At 37.4% G+C, this 18093-nt stretch overlaps 1 protein-coding gene across 8 annotated transcripts in view; it reads left to right on the top strand.

Annotated features, from left to right (window-relative positions):
• SHANK3 (SH3 and multiple ankyrin repeat domains 3) overlaps positions 1-18093 on the top strand; it is a 275347-nt gene that overhangs the window by 186351 nt on the left and 70903 nt on the right. For all 8 annotated transcript variants that reach the window (XM_075208458.1, XM_075208456.1, XM_075208460.1 and 5 more), the window contains 3 exons: positions 15454-15567; positions 16559-16634; positions 16943-17025. In XM_075208458.1, coding sequence (XP_075064559.1) covers positions 15454-15567; positions 16559-16634; positions 16943-17025 — 273 coding nt within the window. The remainder of the gene's footprint in view (positions 1-15453; positions 15568-16558; positions 16635-16942; positions 17026-18093) is intronic.

Below are 18093 nucleotides of genomic sequence, written 5' to 3'. Positions count from 1 at the left end.
AGTGAAGAAGTAATGTTTCCTTGCTATCCCAAATTCTGTTGTGAGTACCGACCAAGGAACTTAACAACACATTGTTGACCTACCTCATTAGTTGGGCCTAATGAAATAACCATGTAAACTCTTTATTAACATAATAAAGAAGGCGAGAACAGTGTGAATGGGGTAGGACAGAGGCATATGGAAAGGAATTGAGGGTAACCACAGGGTCCAATCCTTATAATAGCTACATATGGGCCATAGCCTTCATCAAGGGGCCTACATCTTTATTCTCTTGTAATCTGTTCCCGTACCATCTATTACCTCCTAATCCAGGGTCTAACCATTACATATTATCAAGTATTTGCATAGTCTTTAAACGCTAGCCATCTGCACCAAATTGCACAAAAATCCACAAATCTATCAATTGATGACATAATATCTTCCATGTTCATATAATCTTCAAGTCTGGCAAAGCACTTGTTCTGTGTTGAGTGAGAAGAACATTTCCACCCTTGCTGCGTTCTTTTAAGTCTCCCCGTAATCTCTCTGGACGTGGAGATCACTCCTTTCGAGAATGGGCAAATGTTTCAACACTCCCACCAAATATGGAAAGGAGTCCTGATCAATATGCTGCATCTCCAACAGATGAACCCCCGTATATATTTTAGCAGGAGATCTTGGTTACCTGACCTCCTAGATAACACTTTAAACTTATCTTCTACTGCCATACTCACAGAAAATACATAATTGGTTTGTAAAATCTTGGTGCATTTGTGATGCTTAACTAGACCCACCCCCCCCCCCAAGTCCCTCTCCCAATCCCTCAATTACTTCCGAAGTGAGCTGAAAGTATTCTCTATAAGACGTTTGAAAATAATAGACATTATGTGGGATAAATTAAATCAGCTCTCTGCTTGCTTCTTTACAGAAATCATCTTTGCCCAAAAAGTGCCTTGCCTGTAAGCACCTCCAGTGTTCCGAGTTAGACGGTTCCACGTGGCCTGAATTTTCTCAAAAGGTGCAAACTGCCAAAAGACCCACAGCAGGCCCACATCTTAATGTTGAATCCCTGTGGGAAGCTCTTGTTAGCAAATGCTAACATCAGAGGAGGAGATTGAAGGGGATATATGTTTTTGTCTCCTCAGTTTACCCTCAGCCCACCACTATAGGGCCAATTTCCCATTTATGTATTTATATCAATTGTTCACTTTTAGGGCTTGTTCACACCTTCATGTTTTTCAGCAAGTTGTGTGCATTTTTGAAGAATTGAAAGCTTGGATGAAAGATGTGAATAATAAAATGTCAAAATATGCTCAAGAGAGGGAAAATGGTTTAAAATACTAATAGGCCAACAAAAAACAAGGAAACACACCCTACATGGCCATTTCAGCCATACCTACTGCAATCTCCATAGTCAAACAGCAGTATAATTGGTTGTACTGAAGAGCACAGTGACTTTCAATGTGGCACTGTGGTAGAATGCCACATTTACAGTAAATCAGTTTGTGAAATTTCTGCTCATCTAGAGTTGTCCCAGTCAACTGTAAGTGTTATTATTGTGTAGTGGAAACTTTTTGGAGCAAAAACAGAGCAGCCGCGAAGTGCTAGGCCAAACTCATAGAACGGGACTGCTAAGTGCTAAAGCACGTAGTGCGTAAAATATTGCCTCCTGCAATACTCACTACCAAGATCCAAACTGCCCCTTGAAGCAAAATCAGCACAAGAATTATTTGCTGGGCGCTATATGGATTGGGTTTGCATGGCTGGGTCACGACAGCCGCACACAGGTCTCAGATCACCATACAAAATGGCAAACATTGACTGGAGTTGTGTGAATAACGCCGCTATTGGACTCTGGAGAAGTGAAAAAGTGTTCTCTTCTTACCTTAATGCTTACTGTTAACTGCAAAGTTTGGTGGAAAATAAATAATGGTTTAGGGCTGTTTTTCATGGTTGGTCTTGGACTCTTTGCTCCAGTGAATGGAAATCTTAATGCTACAGCACACAATGACATTCTACAGAATTGTTTCCTTCCAACTTTGTGGCAACAGTTTGGGAAGTCGTTTTCCTATTTCAGCATGACAATACCCCTGTGCACAAAGCGAGGTTCATCAAAAAATGGTTCCCCAAGTTTGCAGTGGAAGAACTTGACAGGTCTCCACAGAACGATGACCTCAACCCATCAAACACCCCTTTCAAACACATTTGGGATGAATTGGAATTGTGACTGCGAGCCAGGCCTTATCGTTCAACATTAAGGCATGACCTTACCAATGCTCCTGTGGGTGAATGGATATGAATCCTGCAGTCGTGTTCCAAAATCTAGTGGAAAGTCTTCCCAGAAGAATGGAGGCTGCTATAGCTGCAAAGGGGGATCAACTTCATATTAATGCTAATGGTTTTGGAATGAGATGTTCAACAAGCATATATGGACGTGATTTTCGGGTGTCCACATGCTTTTGGCCATGTAGCGTATTCAATGATTTTCCACCATTTCTATAACATGTCTAATTTTTTTAATGCATAGGTTTCAACAGGAATATACAATTTTGATTTCAGTAACATTTATTACACGTTTAACATTTTTTAAAGTGGATCTGTCATTGTCTATTAGGCTGGGTACACACTACAGGGTTTTCACCCGATTATTGGGCTAATCACACGATAAACGACCATTCAGCACGGTATCACATTAGTGTGTATGCTCCAACGATGAATGATTATCGTTCAAAAGCACATTGTATCGTTTCATTTGATTTTTGAACCAAACTAAAAATCTCATTCAACGATAGAATGATGTCGTTCTAATTCTGCAGTGTCTATCCACTCAGAACTGGCAGTGTCCATAGATCTGTATGGAGTGTGCAGAGTCACGATCTTTTCAGCCAACGGTTACGACAGATTAAGAACACACTACTGAAGGTAAATTTTGTAAAACATGTTTAGTGTGTACACATGAATCAGCATGCTGATCGGGACTTTTATTTTCAATCTTTAGTAAAATTGTTAACTATATCACATAGTGAGAAGCTTTCTGTAGTGTGTACCAAGCCTTAGTTTATTTGTTTTTTGCAGTAATGCATAGTTACTTGTGCGCTGTGTAATTGACAAAAAAGTGCAGTTCCCCCAGAACCCAGTTCACTCAGGAGCGTACATTCTTTTACAAATTGCTGTTTATGTACTATGCCCTCTCCGGGAGGACAGCAAAGCTCTGTGATATAGAGGAAGATGACTCCAAAGTCTACTTTCCTCTCCAACTGCCCAATCACCTTTCACATTGAGCTTTAACACTGCACTATGTTTACTTCTGGCCTGGTGTCCTCTATACATCACAGCTCTCGCTACTGTGTAGGCTACAGGAAGACTGCCCAGGAGAAACCAAAGTTCACTGAACAAAACTCACTGTTTCTTACTACAGAGTTCACAATATGATAAAGCAAAAGAGAAGTTATTATTTTCATTGATGATGCTTCAACTCAATTTATTCTCAACTTATTATATGTCATCTATTATGGAGCACCAAGATCTCAGTGTGGCCAACTGAGCTGCCAAAAAATTTTTGTTAAAAATGACCTCGGATATATTATTAATAATACAATAAAATAAATTCTCCAGAATTTTGTGGATGACCACCCTGTATATTTTTTTCCCGTTGGCCATACTTGCTTAACCAGAAGGAGGATACTGTGATAAATGTGGCTATTTTAGAAGTGATTAATGAGACTTTTTACCCTATCTCTAACAAGTTACAATTATATAAGACATTGCACAGTTTTTTCTCCATTCAGTTGTTTAAAAAGCCCTACTAAATCCTCCCATTACCTAATGTCACCTAAAGATGTAACATTATTATTATTATTATTTATTTGTTTATAAGATACAACAGATTCATTAGCACCAGATGTAGAAGCAAGTAACAAATGGATGAGGTAATATAAGTAGCACAGATGAGTGTGAGTAATGCTATGGATCTCACACAGAGTGGAGCAAAAGACGTGACAGGACGTACGAGGGAGTCAGACAGTAGAGAAAAGTGGGACTATAGGTAGAAAGGATCCTGCCAGCGAGAGCTTACATTCTAAAGGGAGGGGTGGTGAGAGAGAGTAGGACCAACTGGGAAAAGATGGAGATGGCAGGCGAGGAAGAGGAGGTGAAGGATAGAATGGTTAGGAAATGGTAGGATAGGTGAGCTTGAAAAGATGAGTTTTGAGTGAACATTTAAAAGACTGCTTATTGGAGGAGAGTAAAGTGACATGGGGTAGGGAGGTCCAAAGATTAGGGGCAGCATGGCAGAAGTCTTGGAAGCGAGCATTAAATCATTTATCTGATACGGGTGTCAGTATAGTGTATAGTAAACTCATGCACCCCATTTTACCCTCCTGGAGGGTTCAGATGCAAATTATAAGATGTCATTGTTGTGATATCTTTGTTTGGATATGTCTTTCCCATAGACGTCATAAAATGTTGAACGTGCTGAGTTCTGCCTTTGACAGAGTTATCATCTATGATTGGCTGTCACAGGCAATCACAGTCAGTGAGTTGCTGAGCGGTGTAAGAGACCACTCCTGATTGGCTGCCGGCTACTTACTAGCCAGGGTCATTGGAGCTAGCATCATTTTTTAGCATGTGCTCTTCAGGAGTGGTCCATTCACTAAATTGGATTTTTTTTTCTAACTCTTAAGATTACAAGCTTCTCATTTGGATTACGGTGGACCAAGAGAGAAAGTAGTTTTAAGGCAAGTATTTACTGTGGAAAGTCTTTTTTATTTTATTCGGAGACATTAATAATTTTATTGTGGGACATATATAATTTTATTGGAGGCCACATATACTATTGTGGCACTACAAGTACACTACAAGTTCTACAATCATGGGCTGTTAGTGAACAAATGTACTCATGGCCAGAAGTATCAGGACGTGCCCAGTGCTCTTCAATATTGGGGCGGTACTCTCTAGGTGAGGGAACTCTTAATTTTTTCACCCCCCCAAAGGACAGAGGTTGATGTTGAGCAGGCTGGTGTGTTTTTTGCCGTAAGGGAGGTGGGTCCTTTTTTAACTTCATGTATTTTAGTTAAGCAAGAGAAGTGAGCCTGGCAGAGTGGCAACTGTACGGATAGTTAAGACAAAGTCCATTTCACCAGGCACTCCACATAGGCAACCACCGGGTAAAACAATGCGGTTTAGAGGTTTGAAAACTGTCACACTTCTTGCAGCTTGAGATTTCACCCTCCAAACTGTAGGATGATCAAACCAGCAGTTTGGATCTGAAAAAAGTGTGGTGGTTTGCAAATTGCACAATAAACCGGACTTTAATAAATCTCCCCATTGGTGTCTATTTTGAGGATTTGGGCCCATTATATTCTGTGTACTCTTCATCTATTTTTGCATGAGTGTGTAAAACTTATGCAAAAGGCGTCATTGTTATGCAGAATGGATAATACAGACTTTCTGTTACAATGGCATTACCAGGTTTTTGCAGTAGCCCTATTTGAACACTGTGGGGCTGATGCAAAGTTGGTGAATTACTATAAAAAAAAAAAAGAGTACGGAAAAATTGCATATTTCCACCCATGTGCATAATAGACATCTTTCTGCAGGTCTGCATGAGTCACATTTGCATAAAACAAGCCCTCACTGTACTCGGCCTGCATTGGTATGGCCCTTCCCCGTCCCACCTCTGCAGACGCAGGTAGGCGTTAATGCCAGAAACCTGTAAATCTGCATTGGCGTTTATGTTTATACCCATATTCTGGGCATACGAAGAGTTTCACGTGAGATGCACTGAGCAAACTGGTGTACGTCCCACTCAGCCCCTGTGTATTACTGTTTGGATTCTCAAACAATTGAATTATGTATTTGAGAATTTAATGGTAAAAACAGCCACATTGTTTACCTCATACATCTTAAGCCATTTTTCTTTGCTCCACTTTTCATAATATCCTCCATTGATCCTATGGCAAATTTTAAGTGACTTTCAGATGTGTTTCAGAATGTAACATGACTAATTGTTTGGCCATTCATGTCCTTTCATCACCTCTACAATGTATTGACGCTAGGAAAGGTGTATGTGAGATGCATCTTCAGGTATACCATGGGGTATATTTGCTAAACTGTGGGTTTGAAGAAGTGGAGATGTTGCCTATAGCAGCCAATCAGATTCCAGTTATCATTTATTCAGTACATTCTACAAAAGGACAGCTGGAATCTGATTGGTTGCTTTAGGAAACATCTCCACTTTTTCAAACCTGCAGTTTAGTATATATACCTCCATGAGTTTAATGGAGTGGTCGAAAACAAAATATGTGAACTAACTGCAATATATGTCCTTCACTATACTCCCAAACCTCTTATAGTTTAATGTGCTGGATTTCTAGTAAAACTCGCTTTGTGTGAGGCGTTATGATGTCAGTTGTCTGTATAGTCATCATGTCGCTCAGGGTTTTCAGATAAACGATATGGACTTGTGTGAAATTGTGTATTTGTAATGCAACAAGAGTTGTTAAATTCAGTTTGGCATTGACATTGAATGGATATATTTAGAATTAACTGTAAACTGTGCACACAATTATTATCTGTATTATTTTATTACAGTTAATGCTTAGGAACCTGTAATCACATAGAAAAATGACACATGGGAAATATGTAAAGAGCTGATGAACAGCTGATAAGACATTATTCAAGGGCATTAACTTGTTTTTTGGAAGATAGGATTTGCCTCTGCATGATTTGGAAATAAAATATGTTGGAAGTAGATTATTATTATTATTTCTCGTCTATCTATTTGTCTACTTTTTTGATGAATATAGACAAAAATAGCCCAATCGGTGCATAAAAGGATGATATCCACGTCATGCATGGTTTCTTCAACACATTAATTCATTTCAAACACTCCTGTAACCAATGTTCAACATCTTTTGTATTTGTTCTAAAAATTATGAAATTATCTTAGAAAAGCATCTTATTTGGGAATAAAGTTTAAAGTAAAAGAAATTATTATTTTACTGTATTTTTTAATGTTACTTTTTGCTTTTCATGTTGTGCTTTAAATTTCAAACTACAATGATTATTACCGAGAAAGTCCATGATCAACCTGGTTCACGCTTCTTGGAGTTGCGCCTGGAAAATAAATTTGCACCTAGTTTTGCAGATTCACTTGAAAATATGCATGGTGGAAAACAGAGACAGGCAGGAAGAGTGTGCCTCTGCCGAACGGACCTGCACCAGGTGTGCAGCTGCCGGCAGCAAGCCCCTGCAATCACCCTTGCAATCGTCCTCCCCCTGGATCCCCCCGTTACCACTGTATAAAATGCACCCAGTTTTTAGTCCCCAAATTTTTGGAAAAAGGTGCGTCTTATACATTTCTGCAAATGAACATCACTACTCAGATGCTGAGATGCTTCTCACCTCCAGGAGTGCCCTATAGTAGAATATATGTATACAGTCCTATAGATTGTAAGCTTTACCTCTTTGCTAATACCCAGCCTTGTTTTATTACTGTTTGTCCCCAATTATAAGCCACAGTAGATTATCATCATCATCACCATTTATTTATATAGCGCCACTAATTACGCAGCGCTGTACAGAGAACTCACATCAGTCCCTGCCCCATTGGGGCTTACAGTCTAAATTTCCTAACACATACACACAGACTTGGGTCAATTTGTTGGTAGCCAATTAACCTACCAGTATGCTTTTGGAGTGTGAGAAGAAACCAGAGCACCCGGAGGAAACCCACGCAAACACGGGGAGAACATACAAACTCCTCACAGATAAGGGCTTGGTCAGGAATTGAACTCATGACCCCAGTGCTGTAAGGCAGAAGTGCTAATCACTTAGCCACCGTGCTGCTGGTGCTATGTATATAATAGTGTATTGAAAACTTACAAACAACAGAACTATAACTCATATCAACACCATTGTTGCTGTTATGCAGTTTGTAGAATAGTGGAAACCTACTTGCGATAAAAATGTTTAGATTCAAAATAGGTATATAATCAGGAAGTTCTGCAATGCATTGGGTGTTTAAGTATTTTGTATGGATTTTTATTAGACTTGTAATGGATGCTCACTATTGAATTGCACTTTGTGTTGAAAAACCTACTTCTCTTTTTAGAGGTTACTTGCAGAATTAGAATAACATTAGTAACAATGTACTACTCCGACATGGGAACACATTTGTATACTACTCTGTCTATTACTGTACTTGTGTTGCTAAATACAATTTCTAAGTACTGTATATACTCGAGTATAAGCCTACTTTTTCAGCACATTTTTTTATGCTGAAAAAGCCCCCCTCGGCTTATACTCGAGTGAGTGCCTGTTCTCCGGTCCCTCAGCTCTTATCTTCCGCAGTGGAAGTTAAGGGCTAAAGAAAATCCCTCCCTCCCTACCAGGCACAGAGGATAGTAAATACAGGGGGACATATCCAGAGCTCCTCGTCAATGAGAAAGAGATGCAAGATGTGTGTACTGTACTAAAGACAGCCTAGTAGGAGACGGGCGCAGTACCTGGGGTGAGCAGTTTATCTAGTAATTATTAATGACAAACATATCCTCTCCAATATTTTCCAAATTGTGGCATTTGCTATCCCATGTGAATGCTATATACACTATATATACACACACAATATATACACCTTACTAATATGGTTGCTGATTTTTTGGTACATTTGGAGCCATTTTGGGAGCCTGAGTTTATTAAAAGAAGCAAGTAATTTCCCACTCTAGGCTTATACTCGAGTCAATAAGTTTTCCCAGTTTTTTGTGGTAAAATTAGGTGCCTCGGCTTATATTCGGGTCGACTTATACTCGAGTATATACGGTATTGTCTTTTCTACCCCTAAGTGGATTAAGTTTAAAAATAACTTGGACACAATGTGGCTAGTACAAGATCACATATACTAATATGGCTGAACAGGCTTGTAATTTTGCATACATATTAGTTAGGTTTCTACTTAATTGTTGTTTGTTTGCATTGTAATAGTATACTATAAATTCCCAGGAAATAGTCAAATGCTTTAGTTTTGTTCCTTTATGGTCTGTATTGTTCCACTGCCTTTTTTATGTTTACAATAAGAATGGGACCCTATTATGGTCCCCTATTACATGTTTTGTATATTTATATTTAGGGGTGTGCAAAAATTTGTGAATCAATCATTACCACAGGACTTCTAAATTGAATTGCTTTTTCTCGCGCTCCCCTTCATTAAACACGGTAAAAGAATGTCTGGGTCTATTCGCTTGTAATTGAATCACTCCTATTATGTAAGAATTGTATATTCATTATTGCTATGTCCAATATGGCCCAATATATTATATCAGTTTTGGTTCTCCATGAAATTTGCTACTATCAGGAAGCTGCCTCTGTTGATAGTTTGTACCAGTGGTGGTTAACAGCAACCTGGCAAGACTTAGTCTGTGGCCCCTAGTTCTGTTCCCCGCTCTCACTTATTCTCAGCTTACTTGCAAAGTTGAGAATAAGACTGAACAGGAGTAGGTTCAACGTACCTTCTCTGCTCAGTCGGAGGAAATGGGGGGGATGCAGTGTATACTGCACAATCCCTTTTCTCTGTGGGCTCCGGGCTAAAGGTAAGTATTTTTTACTAGAGGTTACTAGATTAGTTAGTGAATGGGGGGAAAAGTGGGGAAGGTTGGGTGGAATTTGGGGGACTTCAGGGGGATCATGTGGGAAAGAGCTGGTAACATGTCTGAATGGCATGTTGGGAGGTCTCAGTGTCAGGTGGGGGAGCTTTGTTTGCAGTGCAAGTGGGTTCTGAGGGCATGTCGGGGACTTTTTATGGCAAGTGGGGGTCTGAATGCGTGTGGGAGCATTTTGTGGCAAGTGGGTGGGGGTCTGAGTGATTTTCAGATGAGTGAGGTGCTGGTGCCAAGGTTGGAGGGTTGCTCATACAGTCCTGGTCACGTTGCCCATCAATGGTTTATACAGTACCTGGCATTTCCTTTCAGCTCACCACATAGCTGTTTTAGGGACATTTCCCTTGTTTGAAGACTTGCATTTTTCACTTCTCACTGTTCCAGACTTGCTTGTATTTTGCATAAATTCACCCTTCCCTTTAGGTAGATCCATCATCTGCGCCTTGTACATTGGATTCAGTCGTTATGTAGCATTGTCACAAGAATTTGCACAGTGACTGTCACATGGATGACTGTTGGTTAACATGGCTAACAAAACTCTGAAAGTGATTTTTCAAGATTACAGCTGTCAGCATAGAAAAATAAAAGCTGTCAGCAGGATTTAGCTGCTGTTCCTCATGTGCTTAGCTGATTTTTTTGTTTTTGTATATTACATCACCATTACATTTCTCCATGCTTATTTATTTCCTGACGGTTCCTTAGCCTAAAAGCATGTAATTTTGACCATACACTTGTATTGAACTTAAAAGAGAAAGCAAACAAAAAGCAGCCAAACATACAATAAAATATACATGAAAACAATTATTTTTTAATTTAATTAGATTTTTGTTTAATAATTACATATAACATAACTGCCAATCTACAACTTTCTTGTATACTTTAGTGTGTATTTGTTGTTCTCAATGAACCCTATGAGGAAAATACAGATAATTTACTAAGTGTTGTACAAAACAAGACTGTTTGTTTCTTACTGTAGTGTTTCTTCAAGGATGATAGCATAATATAAAAAGACGTTGAAAGTATCAACTAAAATTTCATGTGTTTGACCCCATAATCTTCCTGTATCAGTCATCACTATATGCTGTTAGACACTGTGATCTTTCCACTATCTAACTCTCAGTCTGATGTTTCTGGCTGGATCCCATTTCAGTCCTACAATATTTTCACTGTATCAGTTAAATCTATCCCTAGCGTCATTAACATAATCACACAATTGGACAGGTCACTGTCTCCAACACACCAGCATACTTCATATGATCTGGTTATAGGTTGTTCTATCCATGACCACTACAAAACTGGAAGCATATTAACAAGCAGCTATTGATTGTTGACATAAAGATGTTCTAGTAACCGGTATACCGCCATAAAATAAAATAATATGCATGTCATATGCTAAACCCTGTCTTATGTCATCTGCTAAAAATGGATCCAAAGGCATCAATATGATTGCCAGTATGTTTTCTAGCAAATGTGGCAACACACCTAACTTCAGTAACAGTGTAGGTCAGGCTATAGCAGCCTAAGGCTCTCCAGTTGTTGTGTGTGCTATACAAGTGCCATAATGTCCTGCCAGACAAATGATAGGGCTTTCAGTTCCACAACAGCAGGGTTTCAGTTTACCAACCTCAGGTTTAGTTAATTGATGAGCAATGTTTAGCCCTCAATATGCTGATGGAGCATTATAGTTTAGCAATGCTGATTGGCACTTCCAAAGTACAAAGCTCCACACCCCTTCCATAAAAGCCCCCTTAAATTACGTGAGGCACAAGAGACACCCGCCTCTGGGGCCTGCGGCACCCGTTCACCATATTGAGTGGGAACATGCCTCCCAAAGTCCTGCAAAAGTGCCGATGGCAGGACTATCCCACCAATATCAGGACAGTTAAGAGGTATGGTTTAGGTTTATGGAAGAATTAAGTAACACTTTACAGTACCTTGCTTTTTGCAATAATTTAGCTATGATATATTTTGCCTATCGTGAATAATGTAAATCTGCTTAAGCATGTAGTTTAAAACTATGATTTTCTAGATTGGTAACAATCTGATGTATAAGAGCAAATCATTACTGCTGTATACTAGGGCAACAGGTCCATTTTACTAACAACCCCTTTATGTTATGGTGGATCGAGATACTCCTAGATTATTCACACAGTTTACCAGACTGACATGAGTAATAAGGTTGTTTAACTGGAAAAAAGGTCTCTCCCTTTTTTTATTTTACACTGTTTTCCGTACTGCAACTAGTCCTTTGTTGGGAAAATGATAATTTATCACCAAAATGATTATTTTCCTATATTAATAACATCACGATTTTGTGAAAGATGTATACTTACCATATGAATTTTATATTTGGAACATTGCAATTCAGTCTCGGATTTAAATGTGGCCTTCTGGTCATTTCATTTTATTATTCTCATCATAACGAGATTTTGAGTTTGAGATCACTCCTTAGATAGTTCACAAGGCTTGTTCAATGAATCCTGTTATGTGTTTACATTGTGGAGATATCACCACATAGTCATAATCATGTTTGCAATTGAAGTCACTGTTCATTGGCGCCAAACACATTCCATGGTCACTCAGTTGTGTTCTACATTATGTGGCTTACTCAAAAGAAAATTATCATTTATTTACAATCATAATAATTGAATGCAGCATAGTCATGTTAACAGAAAGGTGTCAAGGTATAGCCATAAAATTTAAGTGATTGTCATCTTTGATACACCATTCATTTTAATGAGATGCAAAGCCATGTGCTGTGCCCCTGATAGTATCAGACTGTAGTGTTTATAACAAGATTCTAAATAACACTACAGAGCAAACATGCAATGGGGTTACATGATGTGTAGATCAATCATTTAGTGACACCAAGAATGCAGAATTAGCATATATACTACACAACTACACCATTCTGCAAAGTACATTAAATGTATACAGAGCAGTTTAGCTATTAATATCACACAATATATTGTTACAAATGTTTTACAACATATTATTTTACATGTTACAATTGTATTGTTATGCTTGTATGCTATGATGGAAAAAATTTTAATAAAAAAATTGTTAATGAAAGAATAAATAAATGTATAACTGTAATTAAATGTGCTGTAACCAATAGTAACAATGGATGTAGTTTTCAAATCCAAATCTCTGTACTTTAGATGATAAGTTTTTATAGAAAAGTTAGATTCCCGAGCTAGGATAACTATTGCACTTTCTGTCTTTCAAGTCAGAACCTAAATAACGTATAAAGCATAATTTTCGCATTAAAAAGAGTATGCAACATATGCATAGTTCCACCGTTATTCAAATCCAAACACACATAGGCTGAAGTATTTTTTAGGAGCATTTACACTGTGTACTAGATGCATATTATACATATATATATATATATATATATATATATATATATATATATATATGTGTGTGTGTGTGTGTATATATATGTGTGTATATATATATATATTTTATAATAAAATATACTGGCAAAGCAACTAAATAATATAATGCATATAGTTGCAATTTATTTCTTAATTTCATCTATTTATTTATTTTTTTATTTTTTAAATAACTAAATAAATTAATCTTCAATGCATACAGTTGTTCTGTGTTAGCTACTGAGACGCATGCATGAGAGGTAGTAAACAAAGACAATGCCGTGTCGGTCATCACAGTCATCCGGCATTTATTTCTGCCTTGTAGCAGGTGCAAAAGATATGGCTTAAAACATCCATATTTACGCTATAAGCACAGGATATGAATTAGGTGCATCACTTTACATGTCCTGCGTTAGTCCGCCCCTTCCAGTCCACGTTCTACCTCTGAAGTCATAAGGTGTTGTGAGTGTCAGATGCATGCGGATGTAAATTCTGGGCAATTGCATTAATTTGCATAACTTCGGTTTCTGGGCATGCGCCGTACTAATTGACTCAAGATACTCTATGGAAACCGGCATTCATCCGGACTTGAATCAGGCCCTTAATGTATTAAGTCAACATACATCTTTACATGGTGTTAGATTGCCTGGTGCAAGATTTTCCAAATCTTGTGTTATTTTTAAATATCTATTATAGATATAGTTTCCTAAATGTGTTGTATAGCTGAGGGAAGAAAATCCAGATACAAGTTGGAATTAGTGTATGTGTTTATTGACCTTTACTGTGTGCTGGTTTTGTGAGTTGGTGGAATGTTAATATCGTTACAAGTGTACTAGTACCTGTACAGTGAATTGTGATGGGATTGTTATGCAAGATAATTATTATTAATTTAAATGTCATGCTCAAAATGGGCAATTGATCTATTTTATACATTGTTACAAAGTATAGACCTCCACTACAGGTAGCCAAATGTTTCCAGAGATCCTTGAACTAGTTAACATACACTAATACTTGTAGTTCACGTTTCTTTTAAACGACCTCCCAATTAACTATATATTAATTGTAACGTTTTGTTTTATTTTTAACATAGTTTGTATTTCAGTGTTTTCAAATATGTTTAATGCCATTAACATTTGGACATGTTGGATGTATTTATATATCTGGATGTATATAATATTGCAGTGACACTAGTAAAGGACACAAAAAATGGAAAAAACTTAGGTATATGTGAAACACTATGGGGGCAATACAGTTCTGCACAAGGTCCCTTGGTAGTATTACGGCATCTAAAACAGTGCTGAGCTTTACTTCTATGAGGTACAAGCATAAATAAACGATGTTTTAGGAGTCTCATCATTCGAAACTCCATCGGGACTTTGCCTGGAATTTAATTACCCCCCTGCGTATATTCAATACAGGCTATGCTTCCAAGTAATATTTTTGCACACTTCCAGAGTTATTACACACTAGTTCATTGATCTACAGTTGCTTACCTATTTTCATTTGAATTTTGTCACACTATGGTTAGAATGTCTTTTAAGTTTCATATTGACATTGTCTGAGACACCATTGCCTTTCAAAAGTCTGCAAGTGATTGAACCCAGAAACTGATTTTACTCAATTCAAATCATTATACTGTGTACTACAACTTACTGGAATAACTTTCTGATTCTTGAAATAGGACGGCACCTCACAAACACACCATTGCTCTCATCTGATTGTTGATCGTTAAAAACTGAGTAACCTTAACAACCTCTGCAACCATAGGGAAAAAATGAGCAATCCAGTTTTTTCCTATGGTAATATGTTGCTAAGGATTGTCAGTTCTTCACCCCCTATGTCTGATGGCAGCAACAATGGTTTTAATTAATTTAAAACAGACATGTTATTTAGTGAAAACAATCGCCAATCGCTGACCTTCTTTGTCCTATTACATCATCTTGGTCATATTTATAATTGTCTTATCCTTAACCTCTATACATGACCTCAAGTCTCCTGTGTATATTGTTTGCTTAAAGAGCACCTGCCATCTACACACATGATGAACAAATATTCAGGAAAATGCAGTGTATCAATTAACTATGAATCAATCACATTGGCACTTCATAACCAGTACTCCTCTGGGATTAGAAATATTCATAAAGCACTGGTTCCTAGTGAATTGATAATGTGTATACTATAGAAAATTGGTTCAGCCCATAAAATTGCTGCCTCTATGACATGTAGGTGACATGTGCTCATTAATGACTACCTTACTTTGCATATAATTGGTGTCCCTCCAATACCTAGGATTTTCCATTTTTGCTCCCCTTGCTGCAATTATATATATGTAATATATATATATATATATATATATATATATATATATATATATATATATATTTATATATACATACATTATCTCATGTGCTGGGTTTAGTTTTTAATTGTTCCTCTTTTCACAGTGCTGAGTATTGGTGAAGGCGGATTTTGGGAGGGGTCAGTGAAGGGTCGAAGTGGATGGTTTCCAGCAGATTGTGTGGAAGAAGTGCAGATGAGACAGCCAGATCCGCGACAAGGTAAGATAAAAAAAACAATGGTCACATATTAGGAGAAAACAAATAAAACTACAAGGCAGTCATTGCAGGATGATCTTGACATGTTTTTCTTCAAGGACTTCAGTCTACAGTTTGTAAGGTAAAGATATTTTGAAAATAACCAAATCTGTTTGGAGATATTCTATTCATGACAGTAGTCTTTTACAATAGAAGGGAGTTATTGACCAATTCAATCAAAGTTATTGTCCAACCCATGTTGTCTTAGCCCGAGCAGGTGATGTTACTCCACTAGATAGAACACAAGGACGTAACTATAATGAGGCAATGTGAGGTCCCAGGACACACATTTGGGATAGAGCACAGTCGAAATATTCAGACTTCATTAAAATCTGCGCAAAACTAAATTTCTGGATGACTGTTTCAGGTGCTGCCTCATGCAGCAAAATGATAAAATACATGCATAGCATACATGAATTGCTAGAGTCACCCCACCCCAGCCACACATATTTATTTCCAAATTACCTGAATTGTGGGAAAGAAATGTTTTACTTGCCTAAAGGGAGATTGGTATTCCTCTTAATTGCAACATTCCCATGTAAGCGTGACTTTCTAAGCCTGTACTTTAAGACTGAGAATAAACAGTGATTTCTGACTTAGCAGTAACATAAAGGAGTGGTTTTGTTAAATAGTAAATATAACTAGTCTTATAGTCCACATGAATGCAGTTAAAACCGAAAACATTAAAAACTTTTTCTTTTGCACTAATTGAAAAAGCATGTAATCTATTTGATGTGCAGGTTTAATGTGTGCATTTCTGTATATAACACTTCTTTGTCTCTGTTTCTTTAGTTTAAATCTGCATAGTTTTGATAATACATGTCTTTCCATGCATCTCCTATTTCGACTTCTATTAAAAGACCTCTAATTAAGAGACTGCCATAATAAATATATTCAGACACAGAAGTACTTCAGCCGGTGATTCATATACAGAGGACTTTACTGTGTCTTTTAGAAACCCGTGAAGATCGGACAAAGCGTCTTTTCAGACATTACACCGTTGGATCATATGACTCCTTCACGTCCCACAGGTAAGATCAATTTCAGATTCATACAGTACGTATCAGTACATGAAACCAATGCATAAATGGTTGACTACGTAGAAAGTATTCAGTAATACAAACAGCAGTGATTAATTCCACGCAATACATAAATATAAAGTAAATTCACTTCTAGGTGAGACTGCTGGATTCATTATCTGCAGTGTGTACTGGAAGGCATTTAGTATTAGTGACTGTAAGGAAGAGGGCTCTTGTTGGATCATGGAAAAAGTACAGTACAGCAATAAAATGAGCAGTGTCCAAGCTGGTACAGTGATCTGTTATTTGATTTTTTGCAGTGATTATGTCATCCAGGAGAAAGTTGCCCGATTGCAGAAAAGAGAACTGGAGGGATTTGGTTTTGTGTTACGAGGAGCAAAAGGTAGAATGCCATTTTGTCCAATATGCAGCCTTACACAAAACCATTTACATGAAATATCACTCAATAGACACATGGGATCTACCACCAGAGTACATTGGAGTTGGTGATAAAAAAAATTCTGTTGCTTAGAGCACCATGCTTAACATATACTAAATTACATTTAAAAAAATCCTGTCTTTCCCCACTCTCATCTTGGCATTCCCCTACTAAATAGTTTCTTATGCGGGAGTTAGTTTCTTAATAGGAGACACTTGGCGGTTAATTGATTAAGTCATGCAAAACAAACGTAACTTGCATTTTTTACAGTAATAAAAAAATAATCAATGTCATCTGTTAATAATATTGTCATTAATGACAAAACATTAAAAAAATAAAAGTCCGGTTCTGGGCATGTGTATCAACATTTCCGTTCCTTCGTGAATCATGCCCTTGGTGATCATTTCTGTGTTTAACAAAAGCAATAATTTCCAAGTATTTTCTTTCTGGCTTTCAGAAATTTCTGGATAATGGGTTTCTGCATAAAAGATCCTATAATAATAACAACTCACAAGTGCCTGCTACATAGTAACAATCTGACATTTGACAGAGTTACAAAAAGCTTGGAAAGCATGGAAAGTACCACTAGCTACATGTATTTACTTAGTTCCACATTTCCAGAATGCTTTTCCTTTAGAGGTTGTGACATATATTGCCTTTCACTTTTATATTATAAATACAAACAACAAGGAAGATAATGTGACCTGTTTAAGAGGATAGGTAGCAGGCATAAGTATTCATCCTTTCTGTTTCTGGGCTAGCTGTTTTGTAATATTGTGAATTTGGATCAATTTGCAACCTGCAGTTTGGAGGCAGTTTGTACTTGCATAATCCTATTGAAGTATAAGACCTATAAAATGATAAATATTCCCAAAAACAAATAATTGCATAAAACTGTGATCTATAAATATCATTTAAGTCATTTGGAAGTTTGTTACTCAACATTGTGTTGTTAAAAGACATGTATAATAAACTGTAAGCACGGATCTTAGACCATTATCTAAAGCAACATAGAACAATGCTCCAAAAATG

The sequence above is a fragment of the Mixophyes fleayi genome, chromosome 4, assembly GCF_038048845.1.
Source record: "Mixophyes fleayi isolate aMixFle1 chromosome 4, aMixFle1.hap1, whole genome shotgun sequence".
Taxonomy (NCBI): Eukaryota; Metazoa; Chordata; class Amphibia; order Anura; family Limnodynastidae; genus Mixophyes; species Mixophyes fleayi.
This window is presented reverse-complemented; position numbering and strand designations above follow the sequence as displayed.